Genomic DNA, 18,694 nt, shown 5'->3' with positions numbered 1-18,694 from the left:
ATAATAATTATATAAATGATCAATAATAATAATAATAATAATAAAATAGTAAACTATTATACAGAACTATATATACATAAAGATTTACATTTATATGTACACTATATATATATATATATATATATATATATATATATATATATATAATGCTGTATTATAGTTTACTATTTCTATACTGTACAGACAATTCTAATTCTAATTATTATTATTATTATTAATCCTTATAGAATACTATGACTACTACTACTACTACTACTAATAATAATAATAATAACAACAACAACTAAATTTTTATACAATATACACAGAAAATATATTTAATTTTCACAATGTATAGCATTTATTTTTGGAAGAAAATGTCTTGGTTACTAATGTAACCCTCGTTCCCTGATGGAGGGAACGGGAGACGCTACGTCGACGTGACAACGTAATTGGGATCACTTCAGGGAGCCCTATCATCTTTGAGTTGGCGTGCGTGAATCGCGTCACGCGCCCCGCCCCGCAGCGTGGGTATAAACAGGAAGTGTGCGCACGCACTTATAGTTTTATGCTGAGGAGCCGAGATCGTCACGGCCATTACAGCGAAGGTAAGCAACAGTGGCAACGGGACGTAACGTCTCCTGTTCCCTCCTTTAGGGAACGAGGGTTACATTAGTAACTGAGACGTTCCCCATCAGTCGCTCATGTTCGACGTTACATCGACGTGACAAAGTAATTGGAATCCCTATGGAAAACGCCACGGTTGCTGCCACATCCAGCGCCCTACGCAAGACTCTCAGACCCCCAACTGACTGAGGCATAAGGCCTGTGTAGAGGGAGTTCAAACTGCTGTTCCGTTATACCCCACACAGTGGAACTCTTGGATAACACTGGGAAAGCGTGTCTTTCCAGGGGAGAGGGACGCTGCGGAAGCCACATCCTGCCCACGTAACGTGGAGAATACACATATGGACTGGCTGGTTAGGGTTAGACTGAATGTCACTGGGGTGGCTCCAGCCTGAGAAGGGGGAGGCAACACTGGGCAGTGACAGTGACTCTGCGAAGGGAAAGACACAGGCTCATCGCAGGGAGCTGGTCGTGGAAGAATACACATATGGGATCATTGCAGAGATCACAACATATGGAACCCAGCCTAGCACAAGTTATACAAGCATATGAGCACTAGGCCTGGCGTCGGACACTCCGCAACGTCTGACTGCCGAAGGGGTATGGAGGAACTCTACAGGGTTTGCCTAAGTGGGGAACTCGACTAGAGCAAAAAGCGCACGTATCCGCTCCATGTGGAGGGGAGTGGCGCAGCAAACTGACACTAGAGTGGGAACTTCGGTGTTCTCGGCTGGTTGAAGCGAGCACACAGGAAGAAACCGGCTCAACACATAGGTTATAAAACCTAGCGAACATGTTAGGTGTCACCCAGCCAGCAGCTTTACAGATATCTGTCAGCGAAGCGCCGCATATCAGCGCCCAGGAAGAAGCGACACTCCTAGTGGAGTGGGCTCTCAACCCGGGCGGGCAAGGGCTTTGTAAGCCAAGGCGATGGCATCCACTATCCAGTGGGCCATCCTCTGCTTGGAGACAGCCTTTCCCTTCTGCTGGCCTCCGTAACAGACGAAGAGCTGGTCTGAGGTCCTGAGGCTTTGCGTTCTGTCCACGTATAGGTGCAGAGTGCGAACGGGACAGAGAAAAGCCAGGGCTGGGTCTGTCTCCTTCGAAGGCAGCACTTGCAGGTTCACCACCTGGTCCCGGAAGGGAGTGGTAGGAACCTTGGGCACGTATAAGGGCTGGGGGTCTCAGGATCACATGTGAGTTAGCTGGGCCGAATTCCAGGCACGATACGTTGACCGAAAATGCATGCAGGTCCCCTATCCTCTTGATGGAGGCCAATGCAACCAGGAGTACTGTCTTACAGGACAGAATTTTTAACTCGGCTAATAGCAAATAGCAAAGGCTCAAAGGGTGGTCTCTGAAGAGCCGAAAGGACCAGAAACAAATCCCAAGAGGGTATAGAGAGTGGGCGAGGCGGATTTAGTCTCCTCGCCCTCCTCAGGAACCTGACGATCAGGTTGTGCTTTCCTAGCGACTTACCCTCAACTGCATCGTGATGTGCGGCGATAGCAGCAACATACACTTTAAGGGTGGAGGGAGACAGCCTTCGCTCCAACCCATCTTGCAGAAAGGAAAGCACAGCTTTGATCGAGCAAGTTTGGGGGTTCTCCTGGTGAGAAGAACACCACTCAACTAACAGGTTCCACTTCAACGCATAGAGGCGCCTCATAGAGGGGGCTCTAGCGGAAGTAATGGTGTTGACTACCGCCTGGGGTAGGTCACCTAGAACCTCCGTCCAGGGACCAGACATGGAGTTTCCGGGGCGGTAAACAGATCTACCTGTGCGGTCCCGAAGCACTTCCATATCAGCTGAACCGCCTGGGGATGGAGTCGCAATTCTCCCGGTAGCACCTGCTGCCGCAAGTGCTCGTCGGCTGCACGGTTGAGCAGGCCCGGAATATAAATGGCACGAAGCGACCTCAGATGCTTCTGACTCCAAAGGAAGAGATGGCGGGCTCTTGGGAGTTGTGACATGAGGTGGGAGCGAAGACTACCCTGACGGTTGATGTACGCAATGGTCGCAGTGCTGTCCGTATGGACCAGTACATGCTTGCCTAGTAGCAGTGTTTTGAAGCGGCCCAGCGCAAGATGTACTGCTAACAACTCGAGGCAGTTGATGTGCCAATGCAGTTCCGTCCACAGACCTAAAGCTGCATGCCCGTAGTACGTGGCCCCCCAGCCGGTGGCAGAGGCATCCGTGGTGACCACAGAATGCCTGGACATTTGTTCTAACACCTGCCCACAGGAATGAAGGGTCCGACCACAAGCTGAGAGTTTGGCACCAGTGCGGGGTAATTTGGACCCGGCACGGGCCGCTCTGCCACACCCATCTCGGGACTCGATCGTGGAGCCAGTGTTGGAGCGGTCTCATATGAAGCAATCTGAGCAGCGTTACCACGGCTGCAGATGCCATATGCCCCAGGAGCCTCTGAAAAAGTTTCAGTGGTGCCGCTGTTCTGCGTCTGAGCGAGCTCACGCAGTTCAGCACTGAATGGACACGGGCCTCTGTGAGGTACGCTGTCATGTTGATCGAGTCCAACTCCATACCGAGAAAAGAGATCCTCTGCCCTGTGGTGAGTTTGCTCTTTTCCCAGATGACCCGAAGCCCTAGGTGGCTGAGGTGACTGAGCACTATGTCGCTGTGTTCGCACAACTGCTCTCTCGACAGGGCCAGGATGAACCAGTCGTCGAGGTAGTTGAGAATGCGAACACCACGCTCGCACATGGGAGCAATGGCCACCTCCGCAACTTTCATGAAGACACGGGGTGACAGGGCCAGCCCGAAGGGTAAGACTTTATACTGATATGCCCGTCTCTCGAACGCAAAGCGAAGAAACGGTATGTGTCGTGGGAGAATCGAGACATGAAAGCTGCAAACCAGTCTTGGGGACGGATGCCCTTTAAAATGGGTTTTGCATAAGCATCTTGAACAGCAGCCTGTAAAGGGGCCTCCTGGTTTGGCAGCGGCCTGGATGGGCGGGGACGACTTCCTGCGGCTTGCTCCATGCTGAGGCCTGGGTGATGGCTGCTGCGCTGGCTTAGCGGGAGCGGAGGACGCCGCAGGAGGTCGACCTCGGCGATGAGCAGACGGAGGGTCTGCGGCCGGCGGACGGGTGGAGGCAGCAGCGGTCCGCTGTGGCAGGATGTGCCGGATGGCCTCCGTCTGTTTCGCGACCGCATTGCCAAATAACCCAACTTGGGAAAGAGGGGCATCCAGGAACCGATATTTATCGGTGTCCCTCATATCCACCAGGTTGAGCCAAAAGTGGCGTTCCTGGACCGTCAAGGTGTACATTGCCTGACCGACGGAACGTGTGCAGAGGGCGAGGCCAGTTGCCGCACAGAGCTCCCGGAGGAATGCCATGGCATGGAGGGCGGAAGCAGTCTGTCCACAGGCTCTGTAAGCCTTCACCATATGACCGGACGAAAACGTACAAGCCTTGGACGGGAGGTGTGGATTACCCCGCCAGGAGGAAGCGGACGCTGGACACAGTTGCATCGCAACGGCACGCTCCACCGGCGGGACATCCACACACCCCTTAGCTGCTTCACTTTCGAGGGTGGTGGGGAGGGAGGAGCCACTAGGACGGCTTCTGGCACTACACAGTGCCGGAGGGTTCCACGCAAGTCCGATACGCATAGCCGCCCATTCTGGATCGGACTCGGGCAACGCTACACTCCCCGAAGGGGGTAATGCAGCTGAATCCTCATCTCCAGAGGACTGAAGCTCCCCCTCCGACATCTGGTCGTCAGGTGGAGCTCCAAAGGTCGTCCATGAGAAGGACCAGCACGCTTCTTTAGAGGCTCCAACGGCGGCAGCGTTTGTGAGGCGTGAGGGACCCACAGAGATTGCCTCGGCGGGGAAGCCCTCACAGTAATCCTCAGATCACCCTGGCTAAGCGCCGAAGTAGGCCTATTCTGAGGTCCAGAATAGGCACTAGATCGGGGCATAGGCGAGGGGACTGTACCTCCCTTGAGGTAAGCGAGTCTCGATCTCAACGCTGCCAAAGTCATATTCCCACAATGGGAACAGGAACTATTCACAAAGGTTGCCTCAGCATGCTGAATGCCCAAACACGAGAGGCAGCTATTGTGGCCGTCTGCTGGTGCCAGGGAACGACCGCATCCCGAAACGCACACTTTTTGTGAAAGAAAAAATGCTCTTTGTGAACTCTCACATTGCTGAGGCACCCAGGGAATGGCCGCTGTGTACTGTGTACACTGATGGTAAACGCCCACTGAAACGACACAAGCTCTCTTACAGTAAAAACTGCAGTTGTTTGAACAAAGAAATGTTAGCGGCCACTCGCTGCTTGAGCTGTCACACCAACACTGTCTGTAGAGTTTTCAATGAACAACAGCAGTCTGCAGATTCAGAGATGAACAGGAAGCTCGGCTCTGAAGTGAAAGACAATGAGTGTGTACGCCCACTTCCTGTTTATACCTGCGTTGTGGGACGGGGCACGTGGCGCGATTCACGCACGCAAACGTTCATTGGCTCGTTCTGTAGAAGATGATAGGGCTCCCTGAAGTGATCCCAATTACGTCGTCACATCGACGTAACGTTGAACGTGAGCGACTGATAGGGAACTGAAGGAAGACTTTTCAGTGTGAAGTTTACAATAGTTTTTAATATGCTGCTTATTCTCTGATGAAATGCTACAAAATGCCTGTCATTTCATTACATTTGATTAACATAGTAACTTGTATAGTTGCTCTGTGATGCTGAAAACTCTACACCGTGAGCCCTATGCATGCATAGTGTAGACAACATTATAGATGACACAAATTTTAAACACGCAGTGCATACAGTGTTTAGATATTCATTTAATAATATTGCAACATTTCACGGCTCAATAAACGCACAAGGCCATAACACGATTTTGATTTTAAATTGATTTATTGTACAGTCCTAATGAAGAGAACATTTTCCTGGTAACTTGTATGTAAACACTTGTTTTCAGTTCAGCTCCAACGGTAATAGCAGAATTCTTTCACTTACCAAACACACTGAGTGTGACTTCATCACTCTTCTCTCCAGCCTTGTTTCTAGCGATGCACTGGTAATCTCCTTCATCAAGCTTATTGACGTCTTTGATGGTCAACTCTGACCCATCTTCATTCAGACTGTACTTCTCATTAGATTCCAGCACGATATTACCTCTGCAGGACAGAGAGAGAGAGTGAGAGACAGAAAGAAAGAGAGGATAGGTTTACTGTTTGGCCTTCGAGCTGTTACTTGCTCAAAGTCATGAATACATGATGCCGCATCTCCACATACACCAGAAAATACAGAGAGAAAGTGTGCTTGCCCATGAAATTGATTCTTCATCCTGCAGTGCACAGCTTCTCATGATGCTGATAGTCTAGGAAGAAGCTAGGAAAATATAAGCAGATCTGCTTTGTCATCTTCTGTTTCTTGACACGTCCCTGTCTCGGAGCCAATATAAAAGCTGTAAATAATGTCTGATGGGCTTTTTTATTTGGAAGAATGCTGTATGCGATGTTTCCCTGTGACACTAAATCAGTCATGCAAAGTTTGGATCCAAATACCTGTTCTTTTTGCTTGTAACAGCAGCAATTGAGCGACATTTTCAAATGGCCCCCGAATGACAGCACTGTCAGTGAAGGAGTTGAAATATATGAGGTTGTGGTGAGCGCTCTTATCCCTCCTTCTTCCGAGGCGAAGCTCAGACCTGATGCAATCTTGTCCTCTCATTCCCGCACCAGTCACGACTTGGTTAAAGAAGTCACTGGAGTTTTGAGTTAAGACATACTGAAAGCTGCCAGCTGCCTTAGCTGCCACGGCTAACGGCAGCTGAAAGGATGAAATGGTGCCTCTGCCATTCACAGCACTTTTAGTTTACAAGCTCCAATAACTCTGATCCCTCTCCCACCCTGGATTCAGGGAAAAGCTTAGCTTTCAATACAGAGATTTGGCTGAACTTTTTCGGTGCTGTTTTGGCACAGACAGATAAAGGGGCTGCTAAAATGGAGTGGGTGAGAAATGACACGTACCGTGCCCACGTGACAGTGGGTTCTGGGTAGCCATCTGCATAACAGGCCAACGTCACAGCCTGGTTGATGTCTGCAGTGGCATTAAGCTCAGTGTAGCGGGTCCTGATACTTGGCAGAACTGGGAGAAAACGAGAAAGGTGAAAAGAACATTCTGGTAAATACTGACTTTAAAGATATAGATTACCTAAAATTGACAAAAACATGCTTCTTTTTTTCTGGTGGAGCTAATTTCCCTTTAATGTGGAGCTCCATCCAAAATAAATCCAATAATCCAAATAAACCTGGCATTGTATAGTATGAATATTGTTGGCTCCTTGACGAATTGCTCTGTTTCTTTGGTTGCTTTGGATAAAAGAGTACTCTGCTTTTATAAACTGTACATAAACTATAAATATATGTGACCCCGCCTGTGAAATCCCGGCTAAAGTCGCAGAATCGAATTAGGAGTTAACGAGCGTCAAAGTAGTCATAGCCATAAAAATGACAAAAATAGTCCATGTGAGTTTCTTGCTGTAAATGATAGATTATACCAATGGTTTTGAGATGCAGTACTTACATTTTCATTTATAACATGATAAATACTGAAATTAATGATTTTATTGACACTTCGTTATACTTTTGCGCAAAAAAGAAAACGGACGTGGGCTTCCTAAACATTGATTTCAGTCGTCTCTGGGTTTATTTCGCGAATGAAACAAATGATAACGTTTTCTGAAGCAAGTCATCACTAAATAAAGTAAAATTTCAGTATGTCACATAAAGTGATCGGTTGGCTTCAGAACTCTTGGAATACAGTGCATTTAGACTACATTAATAGTAGCTTTTTGTCAATTTTGGAGCTTTTTTTCCCTAGTACTGCTATTATGGAGATCCTTTAAAGATTTCTGAAACATTCTTCATGTATGTATGTTCCCGAGACAAAACAACAGCATATGGGCTCAGCACAACTTGAAGGAGATACAATTACAGATTTTTCTTTTTGGAAGGACATGATCCATTACACGCTGCATTTTTTTTTTTAAATCAGCATTTATGTATTGCTTTCTAGAAAAAAAATATCTAAAAATCGTATAAAATAAATGTACTTAAGCAAAATAAGATTATAATCAATGGAAAAATATTGAATTAAGTTTATTTTTAAAAATGTTGTGTTGTTTTCTTCTTTTTTTTAGGCATGCATTTTTCACTTAATTAGTTAATTTAATATGTACTGCTTTCAAATGCAACTGCCAAAGCAGAACCGTCCAATTGGTGTAAATGTGTATAGACTCTCTGCTCCCGTGTCCATGTGAGGTAAAAGAGCAGGTGGCTCTGAGATTGAGTCCTCACCATTGACAATGACCTTAATGACCCTAAGGTCGATTTCTCCTCGGGCCATGATGCGGCCCTCGCAGGTGTAGTCACCCTCATCTGTCTTTTTGATGCCGCGGATCTGGAGGTGGTTGTTGTTTAAGACCTTGAAACGGACTGTAGGTGTGAGATGGAAACAGAGAGAAGAAAAAGTGAGAGAGGAAGCAAAATGAGACTGTAATTACTCTTGAGTAAGATAAGGAGACCATGTTAACGAGCCTCTCATTACATGCTGGGCAGCAAAATGACTCGCTGCACATCTTCTCCCACATAAAATCATCTTTATGGGCTTTTCTGCAGTGCTATCTGTATTCAAGACCCAAAGTAAAGGTGCATATAATATTTCAACTCCGTGGAGACTAAAAAGTACTGATATATTAAAAACGATGAAAAACACAGCTTTCTAGCATAAATATGTTGTAAATTGAATGCTTGCTTACTATTTAGTGCACACTACACAGTATACTGTGGACAATGCCCACTTTTTTGGTTTTAAATATTATACTGCAGTAATAGTAAGAGTAGTGTGTTACATAGATAGAGTGTTTTGTGTTATACTTCATCCGAACTACAAGGAACATCAGTAAAACAAAAGAAGAGCACAGAAGAGGTTAACGAGAGAAATGTGGAAAATGTGTTATTTACATAGAGCAGTCTGGTTTTCAACGCTACAATTAGTGGTTTTGCAGTGAAAAGTGAAAAGAGGCCTGTGAGTTCACGTCTCACAGCAGAGAACTGCGGTCACCGTTTCTTCCAGCGGTCTCTGAGGGAGGAGCCCTCAGAGGTTAAAATAGTTTCATCCAAATGAGGCTTGACTCGACAAACAAAACAGTGCAGATGAAAACAGCATCAAACTTTGAGTACCTGAGTTCTCTCAGTAAAAATTCATTATCGCTGTATTGTCACAGTGCTAAGAGAGCTCACACTGTTTTTTGACAGGAAATATGAAAGTTAGGATGGGAGATCCTTAAAAACGTCAGATACATGAAGATAGAGAAATATTAGGGTGACATAAGGGGAATGAAAGAGAGAGATTGAAAGAGATCTGCTTATGGTACTGTACATCTTACCATCAGTCTCAGGCTGGATTCTTGTCTTTTTATACTTCCAGATGATAGATGGGGGTGGAGAGCTGATGACGTCACAGATGATGTCAGCATCATCCCCCTCGTTGAACTCTTGAGGCGATGGTGCGTTTTGGAAAGTGAGTTTCTCTGAAAAAGACATTTGAAATTCTTCACTTCATAGATCATCCTTGAAGCCACTATTACAAAAATCCTTTTCTTAATCACTATTTTTGTCTTGTTTTCTAGTAAAAGCTTGAAAAGAAAAGATCCATAAGATATAAAGATTGTTTTCAGGAAGAAAATGTGCATACCTAGTTTTAAGGTTTATTCCTGGTTTTAAAAAGAAACTTAATTAATAAAGATAAATTCTCAGAAATATATTATTTTAAGTATGTTTACAAATTTTAATGGAAAACTAGACAAAATAATATGACAAACATTTTTAGCATTGCAAAGAAAGGTAAAATATCCATGAAATAAGTTTTTTTTTTTTTACTTCAATAATTAAATAAAAACAATATTTACAATAAATAACATTTATAGAATATTTCATTTAACAAGATATATTTATAAATACGTTTATATATTTTGTAACATAAATTTTTAATAATTAAATGTAATTTTTAATAATTAAACAATTATATTTATATACATTTTATTATAGTAATTAAATTAGATAATTTGCCAAAAACAGAATATAGACGAAAACACAGTAGCTACAGAAGGATTAACTCATTTTAATGAAGCTTCAAACATTTTGGGCTTGAAATAATGATGAAGACATATAAAACATATTTCAGCATCAGTCAAGACCCTTCCAAGCAAAAGCAAATAACAATCCTCAGTTTTGATCGTCTTTATACCACATGCGTGGTTGATGTGAAATTGACGTGTAGCAACTTTATGCTTTCATTATTGGTGTACTGTTGTTTCATTATTAAATATTGTTGTAAATGTCAGAAGATTTATTGTCTTTGGGGGGGTGCTGATGAGTCCGGTACTATTTGATTCCTTATCTCTCACGATTCCATGTGACCTCTTGAAATGAAAACACAAACATTTTACTTACGGAAAATTTTTACGATGACAGTGCCCTGAGACTCCTTGTCCCCGCTTTTGGCCACACACTTGTACATGCCTGCATGGTCGATGTTAGCATTGTAGATTGTGAGTGTCGACGAGGACTCGTCACTTTTGCTGACGCTGATGTCTAGTCTCCCTGGCACAAGCTTCTCCCCATTGGGTGCAAACCAGTCTATTTCCTTAGCATCTCCAACAACTGAAACCAGAGACAGACAGATAGAGAGAAGACACTGTGACCGACCGTCAGCTCATCAGCTGTGAGTGTCTACTCAATTAATCTTAATCTGTGTGGCATTAGTGCAAAATCCATCCTCCACAAAACAGATCATTTGACTCAAGAACAGAGTCGGACAATATAGCTAAAATCACATTATTATATTACATTTCCATATTTTGCATGTATCATATGTTTTAGAATGATATTTAATCATTAACAAAACACTTTCTCAAAACAAATGTACCTACTTACTCTACAACATGTTCATATATCTGTTACACTGAATATTTTAAAATGTCATATATTTAACATGATTTTACAATGAATTTAACATTTGAATATATGAATAAATCAGACAGTTAGCGTTGAATCACTCATTTTGAATCTATTCATTGACAGACAGTTTGAATCACTCATTCAAAACTCCCCAATCATGAATCATGCTCTTTAGAAATAAAAATTAAATTAATTTTATATCTGCAACAAAAATATTTATAATATATTCACAATGTTTGATATATCATCCAGTGCTACTGAAGGACACACTCTAGATGGTTAATGTGCAGTGAAATATTTAACAAATCTTATGAAAACACATAAATAATACAACCAAAAATAATATAGCTGTAAATAAGTCACATTTGCTTTTTTTCGCCCTCTGAATATTTCAGGTGTTCCTCATTTATAATAGAAGTTGTTTTAGCTTTTCATCTACCATCATTCCTTAACATTACATTTCGCTCTGTACCGCAAATCAAGGACTAAAATTCACGAATTGATTCACTGCAAAAGGCAGACAGGTCAATGAATGTATCTGCTGTAAATAAGCACATCAAAGCTTTAGTCAACCTTGCCCAGGCACCAATCAGAACTAAAGGGCTTGTTTAAATGCACTGAACAAAGCAGTGAAGGCAGGTTTGAAATCAAAAGCACTTCATGAAGGTTAAATGTGATGTGACCCCCGATATGTTTCATCACAGGAGGGTCATCCTCCTACCTTCACACAAAAAGAATTTGGACTCTCCCACGCTGATCTCTCCCTGGGCCGGAGTGATATCCACTTGCAAAGCAGCTGGGGAGGCAGAGAGACAGAGAATACATATTTCAGAAATAACCCACATACTATACACCAATCACACAAGGGATGTGCAAAACTATGGATTTTTAAAATCAACTAGTTAGTCGGTTGCCTGAATTATTAATCAAAAATGCTTTGTTATCATTGCATCAGATGTACAACATCAATAAATGTATAATGCATTTTTGAGCAGAAGTTTGAAAGCAGAACTTGAAAAATGTACACAACAATTCAAAAGTTTGGGTATGATTTCTATGTTTTTGAAAGAAGTCTCTTATGGGCTCCAAAGCTGCATTTATTTGATCAATAATACTGCAAAACAGTAATTTAAAAAAATAAAAAAAAATAAAAAATACATTTTAGCAGCCTTTACTTCAGTCTTCAGTGTCACATGATCCATAAGAAATCATTCTAATATGCTGATTTGGTGCTCCAGAAACATATTAACAATTTTTTACATTATTACCAATTTTGAAAACAATTGGGCTTCTCAATATTTTTGTGGAAAATTACATGTTGTTTTAGGATTCCTTGATGAATAGAAAGTTCAACAGCATTTATTTGAAATAGAAATGTAACGTGTCCTTGCTGAATAGACGTATTCATTTCTTTCAAATAATAATAATAACTATAATGATAAAATTGGTAACACTTTAGTTTAGGGTCCAATTCTCACCATTTACTAGTTGCTTATTAACATGCATATTACTAGGATATTAGCTTATAACTTATAAAGCACATATAAATGCCTTATTCTGCATGACCTTATTGTACATACCTAATCCTACCCAATATCTAAACGTAACAACTACCTTACTAACTATTAATAAGCATTAATTAGGAGTTTATTGAGGCAAAGGTCGTAGAATAGTTAGTTAATAGTGAGAATTGGACCCTAAACTAAAGTGTGACCATGAAATCTTACTGGCCTCAAACTATTGAATGGTAGTGTATATTAACTATCAATTAAAATCCCTTGATATTTGGTCTATGAAACCTAGTGTAATTGGTGATCATTCATCATGACCCATTCTTAAATTATACCCATACACACTTGTACATGTTCCTCCTACACATCCTAACCGAAGTATTTCAGCAGAAAGCTTTTCTTTGTTATCTAATTACTAAGGTAGTTTACATAAAATCACAGTTTCTGTCTTGAAGCTAAAAGCAGAAGCATATGCTGTACATCCCCAGTGACTGGGCCTGCCAACCAATTAAAACGCACTCCTGGGAAGGATGTTGTCAGTGGGTGTACGAGGAGCACAGGGCCGTGCATTTTTGGACCTGAAGATAACAACACGTCAATAGCGCTGGCTCTTTTCCAGCTCTGTTAATGTGGCAGGCGGAGAGGAGTATTTACCACGGTACAGAAATGGGTGCACGGGGTGTTGGCATACAAGAGCAATGTGCAATAAACCGTAGCCATGGTAACCCCAAGAACTGTCACAAGCGCTTCTTGAAAAACCTCAGTGTTAAGCAGGCTAATGCTTGGACTAAATAGGGCTAGGGCTATGGACTATCAGAAATACAATGAATTATATAATAGGTCTCTCGCAAATGCGTTTTCCATCCACAATTACCTGGGGGTTCTGAACTACACTGATATTTCATAATGGTACCTTAAGCTTCAATTTTCCAGTTTAATGGAAAGCACTTGATGGAGCTCCCTGGACATTTCTTTTTCGTGTGCAGTTGGGGTCCGTAATGCGGTAAATTATGGCATATTAGTTTCCCGATATGAGGCTGATACATTTCATCTTCCTGTTTCTACAGCGGTGAATGAGATGAGCCTAGACAGCAAGCAGCCGTTAGCTCCACGAGCGATAGATGCCATCACGTCGCAAGAAAAAGAGATGAAGGCAAACCGCTCACTCATCTAAAGTGAAACTGTACCTGCTGACAAACAACATCTGATTGTTTCTTGTCAGAAGAATCACTGCAGGCATGCGGCGCCATTGAGCTTGTCAATCATAAACACTATACTCTATCAAGAAATTAGAAGAATGTTTTGTTTCCTGATGTTTACAACATGAGAGGAATTGACCAAGAACTAAACCACATGAGATCGATCTGAACATTGCCATTCTGCAACACAGAGCACGCTTATACACACTGCAATCATGGGTAATTAGAAAAATGTTGCATTTAATAAATCAGATTTTACCCAAAGTGCTCTACATCTGATTCTTCTACCCTGCTAAAAGTCCAGGAAGACTTTTGAATTTACATTGAGCAATACGACTTAATTAACTAAGATACATTTAGAGTGGGTGATTTTTTTTAATCTGCAGCCTACACTATCAACAGCAATGTTCTATAATTACATTATTTTACTTATTATTCATAATTTAATATGAATATGACTACTAATAAATATAAATAATACATTCTTATGAATAATAAGTACAATAAATAAAATTAAGTAAATGTAATTATAGCAAGAACATTGTATATACACAACCTTTATTGACATTGAAACTCTTCACAAGTACGTTTTTTAATCAATAGAAATGCTTCAAAAATCCTAAATACAATGAAGCAAGAGAATGTATGTTTATAAAAGCATAAGGCAGCACAACTGCAAATGTTTTCAACATGTTTCTTGAGCACAAAGTCAGCATATCAGAATGATTTCTGAAGGATCATCTGACACCGAAGACTGAAAATTCAACTTTGCCGTCACAGGAATAAAGTACAAATGTAGCATTAGAAAACATTACTTTAAATTAATCAAAGTAAGTATATTTTGCAATATTACCATTTTACTGTATTTTGATAAAAAAAATGCAGCCTTGGTGAGCATCTTTCAAAAACATTTAAAAACTGGCTCTAAACATTTGAAGTGTATATGTGTATTACATTTATATTTAATATGTCAGGCTTTAAATGAAATGAGGGTATTTCAGTAGTAGAACAAGGACAATGCAAACATCTGCCAACCTCGACAACCGTGAACACAGACCTACAGACCAGTATTTCATCATCATGCTCCAAGATAGAAAGTGTCATGTGTGGTTGTGTGAATATTTGCTCTAGTATCTGCAGTCAAGCAAAGACCATCCCTATTTGTTTGTGTCTGTATATGAAATGCACCTAGAGATATTCGCTGACATTAAAATACTGTGGGAGGAAACAGTGGTTCTGTCTTGTTTGCTCAAAATGAATTTCCAGACAGCACGCTTACACTTTCAGCACATATTGTAAAAGGAAAAATATCTCCAAAATGAAATCAAGTATTAAGTGCTTGCATGCAGTACCCCAGCTTTATTAGTTGGTCCTTGATATTGAAAAGTCTCTGTATACTTAATCTGAGTAAAACACTGTAATCCAATACCTTATCCATGTATTGTGTAAAAAGTATAAAAGCAGAAAAAAAAAAAAAATTGTGCAGGAGGGAAAAGGCCAACATATTTTCCTTTGACTTAAGTTGTTTGTTCACTGAAAGCATTTCCGCTTAAGAAATAGTCCAATTTCCACTCAAAAACACTAGAGCGCCTTGAACAACTCAACAAAATAAATAAACGCAGACCATGAGAAATCCGGTACAGTGATGATATTGTTATTTGAACTTATTTGACTTGGTAATGCAGTCTTGAGGCTGTATACTGAATGAAGCCAAATGTTTGGACTCCTTGTGTAGCGAGTGTCAATACAGCAAAAATGCTGTGCTGTGTCCTTGTTGGGAGCAAAAGGAAGGCAAATGAACACATAAAACACAATAGGACGGCAAATCGATAAGCCTAATTACAAAATAAATCTGAAACAGCTCAGCCTTATAGGTGGTAACTCGCTGTGTTGCCAGCACGATCCTCTAGCATGCTCCGTGCACTTTCACTCTTAATCTTCATGGATAACTTACTTAGCAAATCAGCATATCATCTCATCTCATAGAATATAGCATATTAACAATACAAATGAAAACGAACTAGCCACCACATGAGGAGAGTGAGTTAATATTGCTAAACTGTCAGTATTTAGCTCTGGCCAACCAAGCTGTCAAGCTACTGCCATTGAGATGAATGGGAATGCTAACAAATAGCTTTCTACATGTACTATAGACCTTTCTGAGTCAAATAAAGAGCAACATTATAAAGCAATAAGAAGCAAGAAAGAGCTTTATTTTTCAAACTGTACCCCCAAAAAGCCTGAACATATCAAACGTAACATCTTGAATGTGGGTTATAGCTCTCTTACAATGCTATCTTTCAAATGAGGAATATATATTACTTTGTATATCTACATCCACTCCTATTTTCCCTTGACTTACGATCACATGTTTCTGCTAGTAAAATCCCGCATTTATTAGATGTCAAGTTTTCTATGAAATGTATTAGTCTTTGACGGCTAATGAAAACAGCTCTGCATTTTTCCAAGTTCATTGATGTGTTACCAATCCATGTGTTTGTGTCTGACACAAAGCTACATCCTCTACATTAAATCACTATATTCATGCAAATACACAGCTGCAGCAATTCATCTCCGTACTCTGGCGAAACATGCCAGCAAACATGCTGTATTAATTCTTGTGTAACGGAGGCAGAGACACTGATGTTGGCAAAACACACGACTATTAATCACAGAGGCTTCACGAAGACTTGGAGGAGATGAGCTGCCCGCACGTTGACGTGTGCCTGACGTTGGGTGTCAACTCAGGGAGAGCTTAAATTTCTGTGGGCCAGATTAAAGAGATTCTCCCACAGACAAACTTTCCTGACAGTAAGTTTATTTTTACCATTCTGTATAAGGTGCTTTGAAATTCCACGTCAAGCGAGCTATGAAGGGAAGATGAAGGAGCATGGGCAAACTCCGATATGTACGATATCATTCCTTCTCAGCAGAATTAAGGCTAACTCAAACACATTCACACACATACACCTGGTACAAAGCATGGAGTTGCTGAGTTCAACCTAAAACACGTTTCAAGACATGACTTTTATATGACATGCCTCTATGTGAGGTGCATCTGAGATTCTGAATATGAATCTACTTCTCCATTCAGGTTTGTTCTCAGGTTGTCAGTGATTAATGATTTGGTAATCTTCGTGAACCTGTTAAGTGTCTGTTTTAGCCTCTACACATCCCATAGTTTACGTTTAGTTAAACACACAGCTCAATATGACAGCTACATAATCAAAATGAACCATTTCATCACATAAGATGCCACCTGGAACAGAATGTGACTCTAGTCCAGTCCAGTCATAAACTAATGACTCTTTTAATGAATCATTCAAAATGACGAACAACTCAAGCATGACTGCTTTGACTCAGATCTGGTCTGTCAAATATTTCACTGAATGAACTCGCTGAATCAGCCAGAGCACTTACTGAATTATAAATTGTTCAAATGACAGATATGTATATGAGTTTTTATTTTTTGCAATAAATTATATAATCATATTAATCATTCAATTATATAATATAACTGTTTCCTATTTTAATATATTTTAAAATTTAATTTATTCCTGTAATGAAAAGATAACTTTTCAGAATCATTACTCCAGTCTTTGGTGTCACATGATCTTTCAGAAATCTTTCTATATGCTGACTTTGTGCTTAAGAAACATTTCGTATTATCAATGTTGAAAACAGTTGTGCTGATTAATATTAGAAAGTATTCTTTGAAGAAAAGAACAGCATTTATTATTTTTTTGACACTATTTTAACATTTGTTTCTTTGCTGGATAAAATAATTAATTTCTTTAAAAAAAATCGTTCTGACTCCAAACATTATAAACGGTAATACATTATATAATATTATACTATATGCATATCTTTCACAATCTGTTCCTTCCTGTGCTCATCCATGTCTGAGGATTTCTGTGATGAACTACATTTATGAGCATGTATTCCTTCTAATACAGTGAAGCTTGTGTGGTTAACTTGAGGTTGGCAGTAAATGAAACAGAGAAACTCCATGGAGAACAGCTGCTTTCACTTCTTACCCAACCAGTCATTGAAGGAAACCAGTATCTCTAGGGTGGCATGTCAACTTTGAACTCTGAAAACTTCATGCACCACAATGTGGGGCCCTTTCACAAGTTACTATGGAAACTGGAGGGCCTGGGATACCCTCTAGGTGGAACTCTTCCAGTTGATGCCAACACAGAGGGTGTTCAGGGTGAGAGCAAGTTATTGGATGGCCTCATTACCACTCTAATCATCCGGTCCGATTGCGCCGACTATTTCAGTTCCAGTATTTGTCTCAGTCTATGCATGCATGATGTGCAGAGGATGCAGCATTAACTTTGTCTTTAGACAAGAAAAAAAAGACTAACAAGCTGTGGTAATGACTCTGTAGTCGTTATACTGTGTCACACTAAAAAAAAAAAAAAAAAAAGATTGTGAAACCTCCTATTAACTTAAAAGCTTGTACTTTATTTATATTTTAAAGCAGTCTGACTTGAAGGCAATTACAAAAAGTAATAGCTTAGGGAAAAGAGGCATAGCCAACTGTTTTGCGATTTTCTCAAGGTTACACTGCACCATATTGTAAGAACAGATGGGAGAATAGCTGTGAGGTTCTATTTTAACACTCTGTGATCCGAAAAAATGCAAGATTTAAGTGACTAGCAGTAACCTCCCACTTTTCTCATATTTAGGGCAGTTCCGTCCCTCACAGTTTTGCAAAACATTGGCTTCCTTGCGCTAACTTACTAAGAGCAAAAACAATGAACAACAACAACATTCAAAAACAATTACAAACGCCCACAACTTACATTTGCACCATCCAAACTATCTCTGAATAATTAAGCCCTGAATCAAAACAGAAGCCCCGAACGTAAAGGAGACTGTTGACAGAAATTACACTCCAGGTCCACACTATGGAGAACCAACAGATGTCCATTAACGCTGATTAAAGAGACGTGTGAGACAGACAATTGAATAAACAAAGCCTCTCACATGAAACTAATTATTTGTGATGTTATGCTTTACTTTGATAAGTTCAACAAGTGTTGATGAGAAAGCTTATATGTAATGCCAAAATCCATAAAGCTAATAGGATTATAGGCATACACACAAACACAAGCAGACAGCGTAAAGCCAACATAAGTATGAGCCTATACATGTTGACAAAGGAAGTGACATATATAATCCACACCAAAAAATGCTTCATTTATGTCTAAGAGGGCTACATATCAAATGTCTTCTCTCGAGGAGATATTCTGTGTTTATCCCAGGATCAGAAAGCTATTACACCAGAGGGCAGCATAAATAAAACAGCTGTGATCTAGAAAATAAGTTGTATTTTCGACCTTCGGCTCAGAAGTATGT

General features: G+C 40.8%; 1 protein-coding gene across 6 annotated transcripts in view; it reads right to left on the bottom strand.

The window, feature by feature from the left end:
* The window catches only part of ncam1a (neural cell adhesion molecule 1a), a 245,292-nt gene that overhangs the window by 73,305 nt on the left and 153,293 nt on the right, over window positions 1–18,694 (bottom strand). For all 6 annotated transcript variants that reach the window (XM_084136094.1, XM_084136096.1, XM_084136098.1 and 3 more), the window contains exons 2-7: window positions 11,339–11,413; window positions 10,111–10,320; window positions 9,045–9,188; window positions 7,954–8,091; window positions 6,625–6,742; window positions 5,609–5,769 (exon numbers count right to left, since the gene is read on the bottom strand). In XM_084136094.1, coding sequence (XP_083992220.1) covers window positions 5,609–5,769; window positions 6,625–6,742; window positions 7,954–8,091; window positions 9,045–9,188; window positions 10,111–10,320; window positions 11,339–11,413 — 846 coding nt within the window. The remainder of the gene's footprint in view (window positions 1–5,608; window positions 5,770–6,624; window positions 6,743–7,953; window positions 8,092–9,044; window positions 9,189–10,110; window positions 10,321–11,338; window positions 11,414–18,694) is intronic.

Source organism: Abramis brama, assembly GCF_963993115.1.
Source record: "Abramis brama genome assembly, chromosome: 15".
NCBI classification, from domain to species: domain Eukaryota; kingdom Metazoa; phylum Chordata; class Actinopteri; order Cypriniformes; family Leuciscidae; genus Abramis; species Abramis brama.
This window is presented reverse-complemented; position numbering and strand designations above follow the sequence as displayed.